This window comes from Sorex fumeus, unplaced genomic scaffold (genome assembly GCF_029834395.1).
Source record: "Sorex fumeus unplaced genomic scaffold, SorFum_2.1 ptg000007l, whole genome shotgun sequence".
In the NCBI taxonomy this organism is placed as follows: Eukaryota; Metazoa; Chordata; class Mammalia; order Eulipotyphla; family Soricidae; genus Sorex; species Sorex fumeus.
Window position 1 is genome coordinate 37460564 of NW_026606064.1, and position 18719 is coordinate 37479282.

Genomic DNA, 18719 nt, shown 5'->3' on the forward strand with positions numbered 1-18719 from the left:
TGGATCATCTGTGGTACTGTGAATAGAATCAGAGCGGATCATATGCAAGGAAAGCCGCTCTGACCTTAGAGTCACTGTTTTTTAATGACACACACAAAAAATAAACTTCTAAGTGGAAAGAAAGAGCCAGCAAAACAAACAAAAATCCTAAAACTAGTAAATGTAATTATTACTTGTTTTGTTTTTTGGGCAACACCTGATCATGCTCAAGGATCTGCATGCAAGACAAACACCTACCAGCTATACTATCTCTACAGCCCGATTCAACATTCTTAAAAATTTTAAATGTATTTAAGAGGTGAAGCTCTTTATAGGCATTAACATCATTCAATCCCTACTTACTAGCCTACTTACAATCCCTACTAACTGCTATATTATCAGTTCCATTTTACAGCTGAAAGAAACTGAGTGTGAGAAATCAAGTTTTCCCAAAACATCAAGGAGACAGCTAAAACAGGTTTGCATCTGGGTCATTCTAACCTTGAAATTCCATTATGCTATTTTCCCAATTTTTCTGATTGGAGGAATACACATACCAATTTAATAGGTTATCTATGGATGATAGAATTAGAGATTTGAACTGTTTTAATTTTCTGTATTATCTATAACCAATTTTTTTTTCTTTTCAGGTCACACCTGGCAATGTGCAGGGGTTACTCCAGGCATTGCACTCAGGAATTACTCCTGGCAGTGCTCAGGATCATATGGGATGCTGGGACTCGAACCTGGGTTGGTTGCGTGCAAGGCAAACATCTTACCTGCTGTACTACTGCTCCAACCCCCCCAATACCTATTTTATAATAATAAAAGTTTAAAAATACAAGAAGTATTCTCTATCAAGTGACGCTTATAAGGTTAATTACATTTGTGTAAGAATTTAAGCTGATGCTTCGATATGTGCTCTATTACTTCAGTTAACTCCGCAACTCAAGTAGTATCTTTTTTTCAAGGGTGGGGGGGGTATACCTGGTCAGACACTCTGGTGGTGCTCAGGGGAGTTGGACATATCCAAGGATAGTACTTTACCCCTGTACCAATATCTCCAGCCTCCAAGTTTTTTTTAATTTCTATGTGAATGCCAGCTATATTATTTTAGTTAAAAAAAGAGGAAAATTCTTAACTGTGAAATAGCTAAATATTTTAATATTGATTGTGCAACATAACGAGCACATAACTTAAAAAAATAAACACTAACATATAATTATACAGCATATCGTACAAAGAATGTTTTAGGAACCTTGAAATCAACTTTGTGAAAGATAGGAGAGAAAGGGCACATAATATATGTACATAGATGGCAAAAGAGCAGTAAGCAAAGGTAGCTGACAGAGTAAGTCCCTAGTTAACTGGGATTGGAGACATAAATGAAAAATGTTACTTTAGAAAAAAGAAAAGCCTTTATTTGGGAAGATAAAGAATAAAAAGCAAAAAGACAAAAAAAAAAAAAGAAAAAAGAAAGAAGCAACTCCTCCCAAAAAACAAACAAAAAAGCACCTAAAAGGAAAAATACACCAAGAACTCTTTTACTTGTTCAAAATAGGAAACTGTTACTGTGAATTTCCTATTTTTGCAGTGCACATCATAGGATTCAATTTAGGGTCTCACACAAAGGAGGACATGTGTCTACCAACGGCTCATATCCCCTTACTGGAGTCAGTTTATGTCAAAAGAAGAAAAGATAGTTTCTTATATTTAACATGTAAAACTACTCATTTTAAAATCTATTGGGGGAAACTTAAATGAGAAAGCTAGGTACACAGCTTGTGGTCAAATATTTTATTCCTTGCACTTAAGTGGGGTTAACGGTGGGGAAGAGGAACTGACAAGTGAATAACAAGACTGGTCCATTGTCTCATGTCAACTGTAGCAGCTCTTTTCATTATACAATGATCAGTTAAAGCAAAGCTAATAAAACCAGAGGGGCTTAATTCTTGATAACTTTTTTTTTTTTTGCATTTTGGGTTACACCTGGCAATGCACAGGGGTTATTCCTGGCTTATGCACTCAGGAATTACTCCTGTTGGTGCTCGGGGGACCATATGGGATGCTGGGAATCGAACCGGGATTGGCTGCGTGCAAGGCAAACACCCTACCCGCTGTGCTATTGCTCCAGCCCCAATTCTTGATAACTTTTATGATTTCCAGATGTGTGTGTGTGGTGGGGAGAGTTGTACGGTGCTGCAAGGGATTGAATCCAGGAACGCATACATCTGAGGCAGATGCTCTACCACTGCGACAATTCCTGGCCTCCAGATTATCTTGAAGTGACAAAGTGGGCAACACGTCTTCTCAACAGTTCTCTGTAAAGGCCACAAATGATTTCATTTACAGAAATAGCTGGTATAAACCCACGTGTCCAAGAACAAATGACTGGAAAAAGAAACTATAGTACATACACATAATGGTATACTACTCAGCCTTAAGAAAAACCAGAGGACTAAGCAGTGGGTACGGTAAAAGGCTTGCTTGCACAAGGCCAGCCCATGCTCAATCCCTGGCACTTCATATGGTCCCCTGAGCACAGCCTCAGAGCAAGCCCTGAGCACCAATGTGTGTGACCCAAAACCTAAAAACAAAGCAAAACAAAACAAAACAAAAAGATAAAGTCATTCAATTTGCTGCTAAGTGAATGAATATGGGCAGTGCACATGCTGCATGAAAATAGAGGGAGGACAGACACAAAATCTCTCTCATATGTAGGATATAAAGAAATAAAGTAGGGGGATAATGAATATCCAAAGGCAAGAGAACAAAGAGCATGAGAACTGGGCTTCAGCAGGAAGCCTGGGGGTTGGGGAACAGGTTAGAGAAGAAACTATGACAATGGCGGAGGAGAAAAGTACCTGCTTGATGGGGGTGGGAGGAAAACTGGGGATACTGGGGGAAGGAAGTAGACAATGGGAAAGGAGTTGGTGTTCAAACTTTGTATACCTAAAAATCATAAATAGCTGGTATAGTTATAGTTAAGTTGGCTGATAAAGACCTAGCTCTCCTTAAAAGATTATTTCATGAGTTATATGAAATAATACATTAAGATTTATAAGCCTTAATTATGACTTTTTAAAACAGCACACTGCTCAGATAAAAGGCACAGATTTATTTGCAATTAAAACGTATTTGTGTAGGAGATGGTATAGTGGGTAAGGCACATGCCTTGCACATGCCTTCAATCCCTGGAATCCCAGGTGGTCCCCCAAACCTTGCTCAGAGTAATCCCTGAGCACTAGGCCAGGAGTAAGCCCTGAGCATCAGTGGGTGTGACCCCAAAAACAAAACAAAAAAATTATTTGCTTATGCACTACGGGTGTGACTGGTAGTATGCCACCACCTTACCACCTTATACACGAGGCCCAGAGTTTAATCCCTGACACAACTATAATTTCTGGTGCACTGCAATCAAATATTCAATCCTTATGGAGCACTCAATGTATGACCTCTGGATACTGAACAACAAAAGGGGGGAAAAATTAAAATTTGCTGGAAGCTATTCCTTCTGAATCTGTTCATTCTTCTCCCTTGCCATCAATTCATTTAATTTGGGGGGGGGGGGGGGGAGAAGGGCTGGCCATACTCTGTAGTGCTAAGGTGTCTCTCCTAGTGGTGCCTGATAGAAGATGAAATATCACAAGAAAAGACTGTGGTTACCAGTTTTTTTTTTTTTTAAGAGGGGGAACAGGTGGGTGGATTGGGAGAATTCATTATTCTGCACACTTTAAACCTCAGTTATTATGAGACAGGCTAAGGACTAAGTTTGGGATGCCATCCTCTGAAATAATCACGAAGTCCACTGCTTTACCACTTCAAAAGAAAAAAAGGAAAGCTGCTCAACTCTTTAAGGAGTTTATTTCAGGGAATATGGATGGAAGGTGTTTAATTCAAAACTAATGCACCAAACTGAACCAGCCCATACTAAGATGGACTCCAATGCTAGACCCTATCACTGACCTTTCCCTCATCTAATACAAAAAATCATTCCCTGGGCAAAATTTCCTATACTGAGACATGGGTCACCTGAAGAATCATGTTCTATTCACTGAGCCTTTGCACTAGGCTCCCTGTTTCTTGCAATCCCCACAAGCTTAGACATCACTCTATTTCCATCTCTGCCCTTAAAAACTTTCCTAGGTTGGTTTCCAGGGAACCAACACCTGTTCAGTTGCACATAAACTCACAGACAATAAACTCGACCTAAGTTTCTCCTTGGCCTTGTATCCATTTTCATTTACACTGAAGATTCTTAGGGCCTTTATCAACAAGGTAAAATCTCCTATTCTCTTCATAGTATGCTACAAATAATTAAATGATGGTGGGTGGTCCCCAAGTAGTGTGCATAGGGCCCAGAGCCAAAGCAGCAATATTTGGCACAGTTGGCTGAAAGTCTAGCACTAGGGCCCAAGGATGTGGTACTGCTTAGGCACTGTGGTGCCAGACACTGTCAGGGCCATACCTGGCGGGATCTGGGGCCTCCAAGGCTGCACTCAACAAGATCAGGAAGCCAAGTGGTAACAGAAAATGGATTCAGGCCCATGCAAGGCATGGGACCCTAACCTTAGTATCAACCACCAGTTCCCACTAATAAATTTTTCAATAATTACTTTAGTATGTTTTTCCTGAGAACAACAAGCTTCATAATGAAGGGAAGACGCTGCGTTATGTTCTGCTCACTGCCACAAACTGCAGCAGCACAGGGTACAACATTTGTGACATACAAGATCTTTGTTGTTAGAAAAATATAATCGTGGGGGCCAAAGTGATTAATACAAAAGGTGGGCATTCTCTTTTGCAAACCACAACACCCAAGAGGAGAGAGAGTACAGAGGGGAATGCCTTGCCACAGAGGCAGGGTGGGATGGGGGGTGGGAGGGATACTGGGATCCATGGTGGTGGGAAATGGGCACTGGTGGAGAGATGGGTATTTGATCATTGTATAATTGAAACCCAATAAGTCTACAACTGTACCTCATGGTGTCTCACTAATACATTTTTTTTTAAAAGGTGGGCATTTCCCATGCACATGGCCAACCCAGGTTGGTTCCTTGACATCCCATATGGTCCCCAGAACCCACCAGGAGTGGAGCTGGGAGTAAGCACTGTCCATCCCTCCCCCAATAGAATACAATACTGGTAAGACATACAAGAAACTTTTGCATACATCCTCAGTCAAACGCCAGGAAACACTATAGCTCTCAAATCACAGAGCAGAGACCAATTCCTCACACAGGCTCTAATTACTTATGAGGAAACAGTGGTGACAAAAAGAACTGAAACAGGGAACCTCTCTGCAGTCCTATTACCTGTATCTTCTTTCCAATGTACAGAGATAAATGGGGGGGGAGGGGAAAAATGACCAAAAAATAAAACTTCGGCGGCTGGAGCAATAGCACAGCGGGTAGGGCATTTGCCTTGCACGAGGCTGACCCGGGTTCGATTTCTAGCATTCCACATGGTCCCCTGAGCACCCAGGGGTAATTCCTGAGTACAGTGCCAGGAGTAACCTCTGTGCATCACGAGTGTGACCCCTGCCCCTCCCAATAAAGAAAAAAAAAAACCTTCTTATCACCTTCTAAAAGGAGATTATTGGACAGAGATCTGCTGTATCTGCCAGCATAGAAAATGGAGATTTGGAAAGCTGCTTACCACTGAGCAATGAAATACATTTTAACAATTCAGCATTACTGGGAATAAAACCTTGGAAATACGAAAGGAATAATCAAAATGTACTGTTACAAGAACAGTTACATAGACTACATAGTATTAAGGGAAATAAATGATAGTGAATGAGCGCGTTTTCATATTCTCATTTTATAACATGAAGAAAATGCAGAAAAAGAGAACTCAGCAGAGAGGCAAACCTTTAAGAGATATGTGCACGTATTCACTAACATGTACTGTCAAGCATGTATTACCAGTCAAGGGAAGTACAGTCAGGTAGTAATCGAAGTAGGGAAAGATGCCTGACATCATTACACAAAGACAGGAAAAAACAACTGTAGCACCACTACCTATGAGGTAAAATTGTGGTTAAAATGTTAGAAATGGGTGTGCGCATGGGGGGCAGGAGAACTAGCAGTGTAGAATAGCTGGCCATAAGGTGAAAAACAGGCCTGCACGGGATCTGTCTTGGGTAACAGAAAAAAGTTACAAGCCCTAGTCTTTGATTTATTACTGTTAACTGATTTCTCCCTCTATACTGACCTTCCTAAAATAATTTAAAAACTCCTCTTTGTATGTGTATGAACCTTTCTTTCTTTATATTTACACTGTCATATAAATTTACCAGTATTAGAAGACTCAAACTGCTGCACTATTAACTGTTGGCTGAATGAGGGTAGCAAATCAGGTATAATGCCCTCAAATTATCTCTACCTTTTTCTAAAGGGGGTTCAGACCCGCTAAAAAGTGCAAAGTTCTCTCCAGAGCCCAGTCCCTAGCAACCGTGGCCTAATCCCAGAGGTTATCTTCCCTTCTAATATGACCTTTCTGACTCAGCTGTTGTAGTTTTGAGCTTTATTAGTTCCTGAAGTAGCTCTCTGAGGTTCTCAGAGGCCCATGTTATAGAACCACTGCCTCCCTTGTGCAAAACAGGCTGAAGCAGGCACAGGAGCCCTTTGAGCTCTCTGGCTTAAGTTTTGACTTAAATAAGAGGTGGAGAGTGGCTTGGTGGAAGCACAGCAGTTCCATTGTACACCAAAGGCATAAACAATAACAATTTTTAAAATGTTTTAGGGGAGAGATCTTGCAGCAGTTAAGGTGCACATGACATAAGTCAACCCACAGTCGATGTCCGGCACTCCTCATATCATCCAGGGCCCACGCAGGAGTGACCCCGGAGCACCCCCAAGTATGGTCTCCTACTCACAAAAGAAAATCCATTTTAGGATCTGCACCATTTCATTATTGCCAGCGTCAGGAATTTGAACCCAGAGATGCACACACGCCAAAGCTCTCCGACTGAACCACATTCCTGGCCCAGAATTTCCAAGTTTTAAACACCAAACGCCGGTTCATTGCACTTCAAACTGGGTTTTCAAGGGGGAGGAAATAAGTGCCTGGGGCTTGACCTCCCAAACTCCACGCCAGCTGGGCCCCCTGCTTTCCATTTATTGAGGTTCTGAGTAAGAATTCATTGGGACGCGTTGTTCCACGCCTTTTAGTCCATGCTTACTACAAGGGTTATTCCAAATCACTTACATTGGGTATGTCTTTCGTTGTGTTTTGTTTTAGGGTCACACCTGGCGGTGCTCCGGGATCACTCCTGGAGGGCTGGGGAGGGGGCACGGGGGTGTATATGAGCTGCTGAGGATCAAACTTGGGGGAGGGGGACACGTACAAGGCAAGCACCTTTCCCACCGTACTATGGCTCAGGCCCATTGCTATATATTTCTTTAAACTTCTTGCTAATAATGGGCAAAAGTAAAATTTGAATCCCGTCCCCCACCCCCTCCTGCCTTCGGCCATTTTACAGGCCCTAAGAACTGTGTGTCTTCCGATTTATCAATCGGATCCAGGCCTCCCAGATTGCCTTGCCTCTGGGCCTCCGGGGTCGGGGCAGAACCGGCAAGCGTCAATTTCCAGGCGTCCAGGGGTCCGGGGGAGGCCGTGGCTGCAAGCTGCCCGCCCGCCCGCCCGCCCGCCCGCGACCCCGGGCACGTGTCCGGGCGGAGGGCAGCGAGCTGACAGGTGAGGGGGGGCCCGGCGGGCGCTCCTGCAGGCGGCGCGGAGCCCCACGGGCACAACGGGCACGTTTCCTAACGGGAGAGCGGCGGGGTGGGGGTGGGGGACCGCGTTCCCGGGAGGGGCCTCCACGTCCTCCACCCACCCCGGGCCGTCTCCCACGGCCGAGGCCTGGCTCTCGGGGAAAGCGGGAGGGATGTGGGGGGTGGGGGGGAGGAGGGAGTTAGCGTTCCTACAGGAAGTCGACAGACACTCGGGGCTGGCCTCGGCCCCGCGGCGTGCGGGGAGCCCACGGCGGCCACAGGCTCGGGAAGCCGCGGTGGCGGCGGCGGCCGGGCGTGGGGGCGGAGGAAGCGCCAAGGGGGGCGGCGGGCTCGCGCCGCCACCGTGAGCCCCCGGGCCTGTCAGCTCCCGCCGCCCTCCCCCCCACGCCATCCCCCCCATTCTTCGGGCTCCACTTACCGGCGGGGGGCTGCGAGCCCGGCGAAGGAAGCCAGGAAGCGGGCCGCGTTCCGCTGCGCTCCTCTAGAGCCGCCGCCGGGAAGAGGCTGAGAGCCGGGAGCCGCCGCCGTCGCCACCGCCTCTGTGGCCGGGGGGTCTCGCCTCCATCGCTGGCAGCGAGAACGCTGAGGGGCACGTGACCGGAAGCGCCGGGGCGGGCCGGCGGAGGGAGGGGGCACCACGTGACCCCCGAGCGCGGCCGCCATGACACCTTCCGCCCGTTCCCTCCCTCCCTCCCTCGCCGCTTCCCGCCGGCTTCATTTTTTTTTATTTCTCTCGCCGACCTCAAGCCGCAAAGGGCTCCGGGATCGTGGCTGGCTCACCCCTGGGGCCTCCGAGCTTCTCCCGTGCCGCCCGGCGCTGCGTTAGTCTTGCCAACAGCGGCCCGCCGACTCCAGGCCACCGAGAGCGTAATTGCGACCGCGGCCTGAGGGGGAGGGACCCACGCGCGAGCAGGGGGCGTCACCTGTCACGTGACTCGGAAGTACCGTTTACCGGCGCTGTCCCGGCGTCCCCGGCGCTCGGGGATGACGTCAGCCGCCGGGTGCGGGGCGGGGATGGGGGGGGGCAGGAGGGAAGCCCGAAGCGCAGGTGCACTTCTCAGTTCCTCCCGGTGCGGGTTGGAGGCGCCGAGCTGCCGAGGGTGCTTGGACTCAGACAGCCTGGAAGTTTGGCGGGGCCTGAGACCTCCGGGCTCCTGCAGGTCGTCTGGGAGCCTGGCTTGGAAATCTTGCTCCCGGAGGCTCCTCCTGGCCTTGACAGGTCTGAAGGCAGTGTTCAAGTTGCTACGCTTCTAAGGGCTCCTCCAGGCAGTCTGAATGTTGAGTGCAGGAACGAGTGAGTCATTTCTGGCCGATGGGGGAAGAAGTTGTGCTCTGATGATTCGTTTTTCGGATGGAGATAGAGCAGTTCTCTCCTGCTTCCTTTTCTACCCTGTCTCTTGGCTTTGCTTCCTTCTTTCTGCCTTCAATACTGAGTGAGCCCTGTTACGCATTTTGGTGTGTGAGAGCAAACGTTGTGACAAACCTTGGTAAAATGAGTGCTAGGAGGATGAGAGAAACCTCTTTTAGATCCTGCTGCTCTCTTTACGTTATCTACCATGCAGGAAAATGATTAGATTTGGACTCGGGAGAAATAATTCTGGTCTCAGCTCTTAACAAATCTTGTGACGTTGGGCAAACCAGCCCCTCAGAAGAGGTTGTCTCATTGTCTTAAGTAATAATTTATGGAGCAGTTTCTAATTGTTTAGTTTTTGCTAGACTGGCCCTATTGCATACTTCATGAAAAAAAATTCAAATTCATCATTACGGAAACATTAAGATAGGTGGGGGAAGATTAAAGAGAAACATAATAAATCACGGAAGCATAAAGTTTTAGAATGAATAGGGTATCAAAGATAACTCAGATGAAGAACAGGAGAATGTAAGATGGGAAACGAAGTTGGATAAAGAGATGGGGATAATATGGTAGATCATGGAAGAACTACTGAAGGTTTGTACAGAACCTTGTAGTAAATATTTACACAATACTTGGTAATTTGCTAGATCCTAAAATATAAGTTAATGAAAAGGACCAGAGAAGATAAAATCTCTTAGATCATGATTTCTCAAAATTTTTGAGTTTTTTTTTTCAAGATAGGTCCCCAAGCACTACCAGGACCAATTCACATAGTATAGTAGTTCCCAATATCTCAGAGTGCGACACCCTCTTCCTTCCATAAAAAAAAATCAGAAAGGTTTTCTTTCTTTTTGTTTTGTTTTGTTTTGCTTGTTTTTGTGCCACACCCTGCGATGCTCAGGGATTACTTCTGGCCTACACTCAGGGATTACTCCGGGCAGTGTTCAGGGCACCGAATGGGATGCTAGGGATCGAAAGGGATGCTAGGGATCGGGATGCTAGGGATTGAACGCTGGTTGGTGGCATGCAAGGCAAACACCTTACCTGCCGTACTGTCACTCCAGCCCCCTTCTTTTCTGGAATGCCGTTCTTCTAGTAATGGTCAAGCTTTATCAAGAATAGTATTGTTTGCAGAAAATAAGCCTGTATATGCAATAAAAAGTATATGGTAGTAGGAGGCAGGCCCAGTAGTACAGCCAGTTAGGAGCTTGCCTTGCACAGCCAAGCATTCTATCCCTAGCACGCCTCATGGTCCCTGAGCTCTACCAGTGTGATCCTTTTGCATAAAGCCAGAAATGACCCTGAGCATTGCCAGGCGTAGCCCCCAAACAACAAAAAGTTAGAGTGCTTTCTTCCTTCTCAAAGAGTATTAGAACTTTTTTTCCTGTCTTGTGACCTTAAAAGAATGCCTGGAATGTACTTGGTGCTCATGGGCAGGTTCCAGAAGTCAAACTTGAAGCCTCACACTTGTAAGACTGGCAGTTGTCCCTGAGCAACTCTCAGGCCCCAGTTTCTGGTTTTTATTCTCAATTGGCAGGTAACAAAGGATTGAAAAAAGTTTCATTCATTCATCATTCATCATCCTGTTAATCGTCGATTGCCTCAAGCAGGCCCCAGTAACGTCTCTTTCATCCTAGCCCTGAGATTATATTCAAGGCTTTTTAGGAGAATGAGACCCATCAAAGGATTGAACAAAGGATTGAAAAAAGTTAAAATTAATGGGTAGAATTTTTTGGGGGGGGGGTTTGCTCCATACCTGGCTATGCTCAGTGCTTGCACCTGCTCTGCTTTCAGGAATCACTCTTGGCAGTGCCTGGGGGGATCATATAAGATGCTCGGGGTGGAACCCACAGAGGCTGGATACTACGACTGGCCTGTGGATAGAATTTTTGTTTGCGGGCCACAGCTGGCTATGCTCAGGGCTTACTTCTGACTTTGCATCCAGGGATCTCAGGGGGCCATGTTAGGTGCCAGGTGCGGCTCAAAATCCCTGATCAGCAGTGTGCAAGTCAAACGCCCTACCCACTGACCTATAGCTCTGACCACCCCACCCCACCCCACCCCAAACCCCCACCACCCTGTGGGTAGAATTTTCTTAAACAGTTTTTTTCCTGGAAATTAATGCAATTTTCAGCCTGAGAATACTTGAACATCTATATTGGAGCATTTAAGTTGTTCTCATTGGTATTTGGCATCTGCTAGTTTTATTTTTCTTATTCCTTCTATCAAATCTCCGGTCTCTTTAAAAATATGTTTTGGTTTTGGGCCACACCCACCTGTGCCCAGGGCTTACTCCTGGCACTGTGCTCAGGGGCTACTCCTGGCTCTGGGCTCAGGAACCACTTGTGGCTGTGCTCAGAGGACCATATGGGATGTCAGGAAAGAGCAAATGCCTTACCTGCTCTGCTATAGCTCTGGCCGTCTCAGATCTCTTACTGACATTTTGTTTTGTTTTGTTTTGTTATGGGGCCATACCACGAAGTGCACAGGGCTAACTCCTAGCTCTGTGCTCAGGGATAACTCCTTGCAGTACAGGGGATGGAGCGGGGGACACACCAGGGATAAAACCCAGGTTGACCCTATGCAAGGCTAGTGCTCTACCCTTTGTACTATTTCTCCAGCTTATCAGATTCTTAGTACTCTCATTGAGGCCCTAATTCCTTGCATTCTTAACCGATGCATTTATTTATATAACTTTACTGATAGCTGGGAGAGAGGGCTCCAGTAGTATTACTACTGAGCATTATTAAATGATAGCTGGTAATTATTGAATTTGTGGGTGAGGGTTTAAATGGGTTTTATAGATTGACCTTTAATAAGAGACTCTGACAGAAGGTTTACAATTCAGAAAAATGCTACATAGTTGCTATTTTATTTTAGGAACACAGGGTAGATTTTATTCCGAACTCCTATAGTGTCCATTCATTCTGCTTTCTCACACTGTTGGATGAATAGAGTGGAAGCCATTCTGCATTCCCTGAGAATCTGAACTTGATTTTCTGGGAGTTTCAGGGTCAGGGTACAAGCTCTCTGTTGTATATGCTGCTGATAAATGTTTTCTTTCCACTTAACAAAGCACTTTTGCAGTACAGCACCATATCCCCTTCAAAGTTTCCTTATGTTCTCCACAATTTCATTAAATTCATGCTGAATGGATGGTGAACTTCTTAAATTGTTTTTGTGTATGTTTGCAGGTTTTATTGAGGAATACTGGGACTATCACTCAACGTAATTTCAAGTGTCTGGCTAAATGACTTCTGTGCCAGTGATACCGGAGTCCTTCAGCCATGTTCTTGCAGAATTTGAGTCCCTCGATCCATTACTCTCAGCCCTACGATTAGATTCCAGTCGTCTAAAGGTGAATTTATTGATACTTGTATCAGATTCATTTTCATATTCATTTGTTCGTATGCACTGTCACATATGTTTCTGCACTCTTGTTTTATAGACGCTTGTGCTAAGAATACGTTGCATTGAATACTGGCATGTTGAGACTCGTTCTTGATTTATTTATTATTATTATTAATTTTTATTTTTATTAGTGAAACACCATGAGGTACAGTTGTAGACTTTCAAATTTTGGTGCTTGGGTTTCAGTTATACAATGATCGAGTATAGATTTATTTTTGAGCTGTCACATTTGAAATTTTCTTTCATGTCCACAATTATGATTAAATGTTTTTCCCTACTCAGTCATGTTACTGTCTTCTCTCAGAACCATATTTGAAGTAAATGTGGTATATTAAATAAGTATACTCCCATTGTATTTTGTGGAAAGAAGAAATTATGTTCCTCTCTCAAAACGTACTTTTTTTTTTTAATTAAGATCAGGTTTATTCAAAGTTACCTAGTTATTTTCAAAAAAGCAAAGTTTTCTAATTAATTCCAGAATAATTTTATTCCTAACACTTTTCTTCCTACCCAAAACACTTTATAGCTGAGCAGGGGAAAATAAGAAGAAGCAGGCAAAGGAATATGAGCAGTTATGAGGATCAGTTAGACTTTTTTTTCAGTTGCAAGTTACAAAATACCCTAATAATAGCCTAAGCAATAAATAATGTGTTTGACCTCATTGGGGGTTAGTGTCTCTGGATTTCATATAATAAAGGATATCCTCTTTCCTGTTGTATCATTGTCTCTGTTGATTTTTAGTCACTGTTGTAAGAGTCTTGGCTCCAGTCTAATGTTCCATTAGCGTCTCAATTAAGAAAGTAGAAGCCAAAAGCAAAGTCTTTCTTTTCTTTAGACTGCCTTTTTTCTCAGAAGGTAAAGCTTTTCCAGAAATTTAACTTTCCAGAAATTAAGCTAAAGAGACTTCGCTGGACTTAAGTTGCAGTGCTTTTCATAGTGTGAAAAAGTGTGAAAAGCATAGGGTGTTTTTCAAGCAAGTTGGGATGTCTGTTCATCAACTCTTAACCCATCAGCTGTCTTTGCTGCAGGGTATTGAGTCCTGCATGCTTGTTGCTTTGTTTGATGAACCCAGGGAGACATAATAGTACAGTGATTTGTGTCTGTGTCCTCTACAATCTCCCTAGCTGAGGAGCTTTGGGTATTTTATTCTAAATTTGCAAGCCAGAGTTGCTTTAAGTGAACAAATGATAAAGGTGGTTGCTTATCCCCCTAGAACTTCCTGTATTTATCTAGCCTATTGCCCCTTTGCAGAAAAAGAATCACTCCACAATCCCCTGGAAATCTACCTTCTTTAAGCAAGCAACAAGAAAGTGCCTCCCAGTTGCATTCTAGATACTGCTGACCACCTGGACCCCCCTCTTCTTCCAGGGCCTCCTGGAGAACAGTATCTCAGACTTTCTTTCATCACTGTGGTCATCACTGGAACTATGTGGCTAAATTACAAAAAGTGCATGGTCCAATAACTGGCTTTTGCCCTGGGCAGAGGAGGGATGAAAGAGATTATTCATTTATGTAGTTGAGCCTATTCATTCCATTTTGAGATTCAGCTAAAAATTTTAAGCTGTAACTTCTTCTGTGCTTTTCTTTCTGTTGGGGGAAGTGTGGTAGGTTTGGGAGCCGTGCCTGCCAGAAGCTACTCCTGGCTCTGGAGGACTATGAGTTGTTGGGATCCAGCTGGGGTCAGCCACATTCCAGACAGGTTCCTTAACCTCTGTTCTAGTTCTCTGGCCTCACTTTCTATTTTTGTTAGATGGAAATTTCATTGGTTTTTGAGCTGAGAGAAGGTACAGGGGTTAGGCACATAACTAGCACATACCTTGACCTGGATTCCAATTCCCACTGGTGCAGGTGCAGCCTAGGAGACCCCGAGCACCACTGCGGTTGCCCTGGCATCTCAGCGTCCCAACAGCACTGCATCCTTAGACCCTTGAACAGCCGGCCTGCTGCTCTCATGCCTCCTGAGCATGGGAAGGTGCAAAAATTTATTTTTGAATTTACTATTGGTTTACAGTAGATTTGTTCAAGCGAGCCCAGTTACGTATTCGATATGCCAAAAAAGTAACAAGTCTCAAAATGGAGACGTTATTGGGCCCGCTCGAGCAAATCAATGAACAACAGGAGGACAGTGACAGTGACCGTGACGGCTTTCTGGGCTCTCTAAGAGGGGCGGAGGAATTGAACCCGGCTCGGCTGGGCTGGCTGCATGCAAGGCAAACGCCCTACCGCTGTGCTATCGCTCCAGTCCTGGTTTACAATACCTAATAAATTTTTGGGTACCACTTCCAACCTTTCTGTGTAAAAACATCTCTGCACACACCACCAAAGTTCTAATGCGGTCTCTGTGATGAGGCTCATCCTCTGTGCTCCCCACCTCCTTCCCCTTTGCCTCTGACAATTGCCAGGGTTTTATCTGTAGTCTTAAAGAGTTCATTGTGATTTTTTTTAAGCTTGTTTGTTTTTGGTTGTTTAAATTTTACATACAAAAAATATGTTAAGTGTCGTATTTTCCCATGTTTTTATTATGCTAGAATGAGAATGGTTGTCTGAGCTAAGGTTGGGGTTAGGGGAAGACACTGATACGCAGATCCTTGGTACTTACAGTGACTAGTATTTTTGGTTATGAGACTGTGACGATCTCACACTTGCCTCCATGTTTTTAGTGCACAAGCATAGCTGTATCTCGGAAATGGTTGGCTTTGGGCAGTTCAGGAGGAGGACTCAATCTAATTCAGAAAGAAGGCTGGAAGCACAGACTTTTTCTTTCACACAAGGTAAGGTTAAAAACACCTTGTCACACACCATTCAATGCGAATTTCTGTATTATAGAGATATTTGTTATGGGGACCATAAAATTTAAGATTTGAAAGATTTTAAAGTGCCATTTTTGAGAAACTGCCTAATATTTTTCTTATTAAAAAATTGTTTCATGGGAACAGGAGAGAGAGTACAGCAAATAAGATACTTGCCTTGCACACAGCCAACTCTGTTCTCTCCCCTGTACCATATACGTTTCCTGGAGCTCTGCCAGAAGTGATCCCTGAATTCAAAGTAAGCCCTGAGCACTACTGAGTGTATCCCCCCCCCAAAAAAAAAGCAAAACAAAACAAAATAATAATTTTAAGCATTAACATTTTAAAATTTTATTTAATTCTAAGTAACGTTTATATTTTTAGTGTAATGAAGTTACCGTATTTCTCCCACCACTGGAGTTCTAAAAAATACCTTTCATCACTGTCCTTACTTTTTTACTTTTCTAGGAAGGTGCCATTTCTCAGGTTGCCTGTTGCTTACATGATGATGATTATGTGGCTGTGGCTACCAGGTAAGCTATCTATTTTTTTTTTTTTTTTATAATTTATTTATTTATTAAATCACTGTGGGAAAAGTTACAGAGCTTTCGGGTTTAGGTCTCAGTCATGTAGATACCGAACACATTTCCCTTTACCAATACTCATTTTTAACCCCGAACCCCAATAGACCCCCACCTCCCACCCCTCCCAATTCTTATGAGGCAGATGAGTTCTAGTTAATACTCTATCTACTTTGACTAGATAGATTATTTCGATAGAAGATGCACAATTATTGTTTAGAGTTTACGACCCACCCCCCCCCCCCAATCAGACATGCTGAAACAGCGTTGTGAAATGATTTGCTTTCTACAACTTGGTTTAAGAATAAAATGATGTCACGCGGCCGCGATAGCGGCCGCGCGGTTTTGAATTTCTGCTATTTTACTTATTGACCCTGGAAGAATTTCTATTAAAAGTTAGCTAGTTAAGAGATTGATTTCTGTGCCCTGGAGTCGTGGCCGTGCCGGAGAGCTGCTCGTGGGGGGCAGCCGGCGACCTCGGTGGGGCGTGGGGGACGGCCCACAAAGCCCCCCTTCCCATGAGGTCCCCGCCGCTTCCCCGAGCCCGGCTCAAACCCGCTTTCCACAAGGCTCCCGTGCGGCCGCCATCTTTCTTTCCAGAGAGGAGCGGGCGGGCCGGTCAACGCCCTTCCCCCTCCGGGCAGGCTTGGTGGTGCGCATCAACACAAGTCCATTTGCTTTTCTGCTCCAAGCGGCTGGTTCTCTGTGCTAGCTATCTATTTTTAAGTCTATCTAATTTTAAAACTCTGGACTAGAGAGATAGTACAATGAGTAGGGCACTTTCCTTACACTCACCTAGCCCAGGTTTGATCTGTGGTACCACTTATGGCCCCCTAAGCACTTTTAGGTGTGATCCCTGAGTACCACCAGTTGTGGCCTAAAAACCACCTGTGATTGGGTGACTAATTCTAATGCAATGGTCAGGGGCCACTCCTAGTGGTGCTTGGGGTAACATGTAGGACCATTACTCAAAGTCAATGTTTTCGCATCCAAAATATTCACTCCATTTTTTTAAGCTCTTTCCTGGGCTATCCAAATGCACTTTTTTGTCTTATTTAATTGCTTTTGTGTCACACACAGGGGTCTTCAAGGGCCACTGCTCAGTTGCTCAGGGCTCACTAATGGTGCTTAGATGACCATGCAGTGCCAGGGTACAAATCTAGGCCTTTTATATACAAAGCATATGCTCCAACCTATTGATCCCTATCCCACAAATACTTGTGTTTGTTTGTTTGCTTATGGGCGTGCCTTACTATGTTCAGGGTATGTTCCTGGCTTTATGCCTAGGGATTGCTCTTGGTAGGACACAACTCCTGGGGGCCATTAGTGGTGCTGGGGATTGAACCCCAGGTGGTTATGTGCATTGAAAGCACCTTGCCTACTATACTATTTCTTCAGCCCCCACAACTGCTAAACAGTTGTGGCTGTAGACTTGTTAGGATTTGCATAGCATATCCCAGTTTGAGCATTTGAGAGTCCTGTGTCCTTAGGGACATCTCAGCCCCTAGCAAACAGGAGTAGATTTGTTGATCTCTCTAGTGTTTGTGGAAAATGTTAATGTGGGACAGATCTCAATGCCATTAAAAGAGAAGGAAGGGTAACAATTTAGAGCAGAGATTTGCAAAATTATTTGGTCTATTGCTTTTTTAGGGGGAAGTAAGAAACAGCACTGTGTCCCCTAGAAATCAACTTTCTTTAAGCAAACAAACAGAAAATTCCCCAGTTGCACCTGACAGTACAACTATTGCAGGTGACTCTTGGCCTACTTCCCTCTTTGCCTACTTCCCTCTCCACTCCCCAGTGGCTGGGGAAAGTCAGTGATAAAAGTTGGCTCAGTACAGACCTCACATCTACCAGCCCCGCGAGGCAGCTGTTAAGCTTCACTGAACTTCTTTTGTTCTGCCCGGCATCAGGGATGACCACAGCCTCCTGATTTCTCAGGGAGTCATAATCTCAGACTTGGAGGGAGGAATTGTTCTTTGCAGGAAAGGGTAGTAAGTCCTAGGCCTTACCCATACTTTTCAGGTCTGTCATCTCTCCCTCACAGAAGAGAATTTCAGTAAGAGACAAATAGTCAAGTAGAATAGCTCTTCCTTAGAGGAATGAAGAAGGAAAGAACTGAGCATGTGCATCTCAGGTGAATATGCCAACCACTCCAGAATGGGGAGGCATGATGCTTGCCTTTGGTTGGTTTTATAGGTTTTTCTCCCAAACTACCCCTATGAGAGGCTTTCCTGAGAGTCTGTTGGGTCCAGAGCAGTAGTAGAGTGGCTAGGCTGTTTTCTCTGCATGCTGACCCAGCTTTGTCCCTGGCACACCATATGGTCCCCTGAGCAACACCAGGAGGGACCCCCAAGCATAGAGCCAGTAGTAACCCCTGAGCACTGCTGGGTATATAACAACAAGAAAAGGAGTCCATCGCTTCGACATTGTCAAGGAGAAGAACTTGAAACTTTCAGTAGCTGGCCTTCATGTCCTTATCATAATCCTTTGCTCCCACTAGAGCTTCTCTCTGGAGTGGGGTCAAGCTTTCTCCAGGCCTGGCCTGGCACCAGTGAAAGTCTCTGTTCCTGTGTCCACAGTGTGGGCCCTGCAACAATGCGTTTAGCTGCATTAGGGCTAGTAACACATGGCTGACTTCTTTAGATCTCATCTTGGTTTTATTACAACACACAAACACTGTCCTCCCGTTGTTCATCGATTTGCTCGAGCAGGCCCAATAATACCTCCATTTTGAGACTTGTTGTTAACTGTGTTCGGCACAGCCATGAGGGCGAGATACTCTCCGTAGCTTGCCAGGCTCTCCGAGAGGGGCAGAGGAATCGAACCCGGCTCGGCCGGGCTGGCTGCGCGCAAGGCAAACACC

At 44.9% G+C, this 18719-nt stretch overlaps 2 protein-coding genes across 6 annotated transcripts in view; one reads left to right on the forward strand and one right to left on the reverse strand.

Annotated features, from left to right (window-relative positions):
• GTF2H1 (general transcription factor IIH subunit 1) overlaps positions 1–8397 on the reverse strand; it is a 41489-nt gene extending 33092 nt beyond the window's left edge. The window contains exon 1 of the mRNA XM_056130966.1: positions 8137–8397. The gene's annotated coding sequence lies outside the window, so the exon portion shown is untranslated. The remainder of the gene's footprint in view (positions 1–8136) is intronic.
• An 18-nt stretch (positions 8398–8415) lies between these two features.
• HPS5 (HPS5 biogenesis of lysosomal organelles complex 2 subunit 2) overlaps positions 8416–18719 on the forward strand; it is an 89782-nt gene continuing 79478 nt past the window's right edge. For 2 of the 5 annotated variants that reach the window (XM_056130957.1, XM_056130950.1), the window contains exons 1-3: positions 11775–12430; positions 15144–15254; positions 15741–15805. In XM_056130957.1, the coding sequence (XP_055986932.1) occupies positions 12323–12430; positions 15144–15254; positions 15741–15805 (284 nt within the window). In that variant the 5' untranslated portion in view covers positions 11775–12322. The other 3 variants (XM_056130940.1, XM_056130924.1, XM_056130932.1) reach the window with 3 other exon arrangements.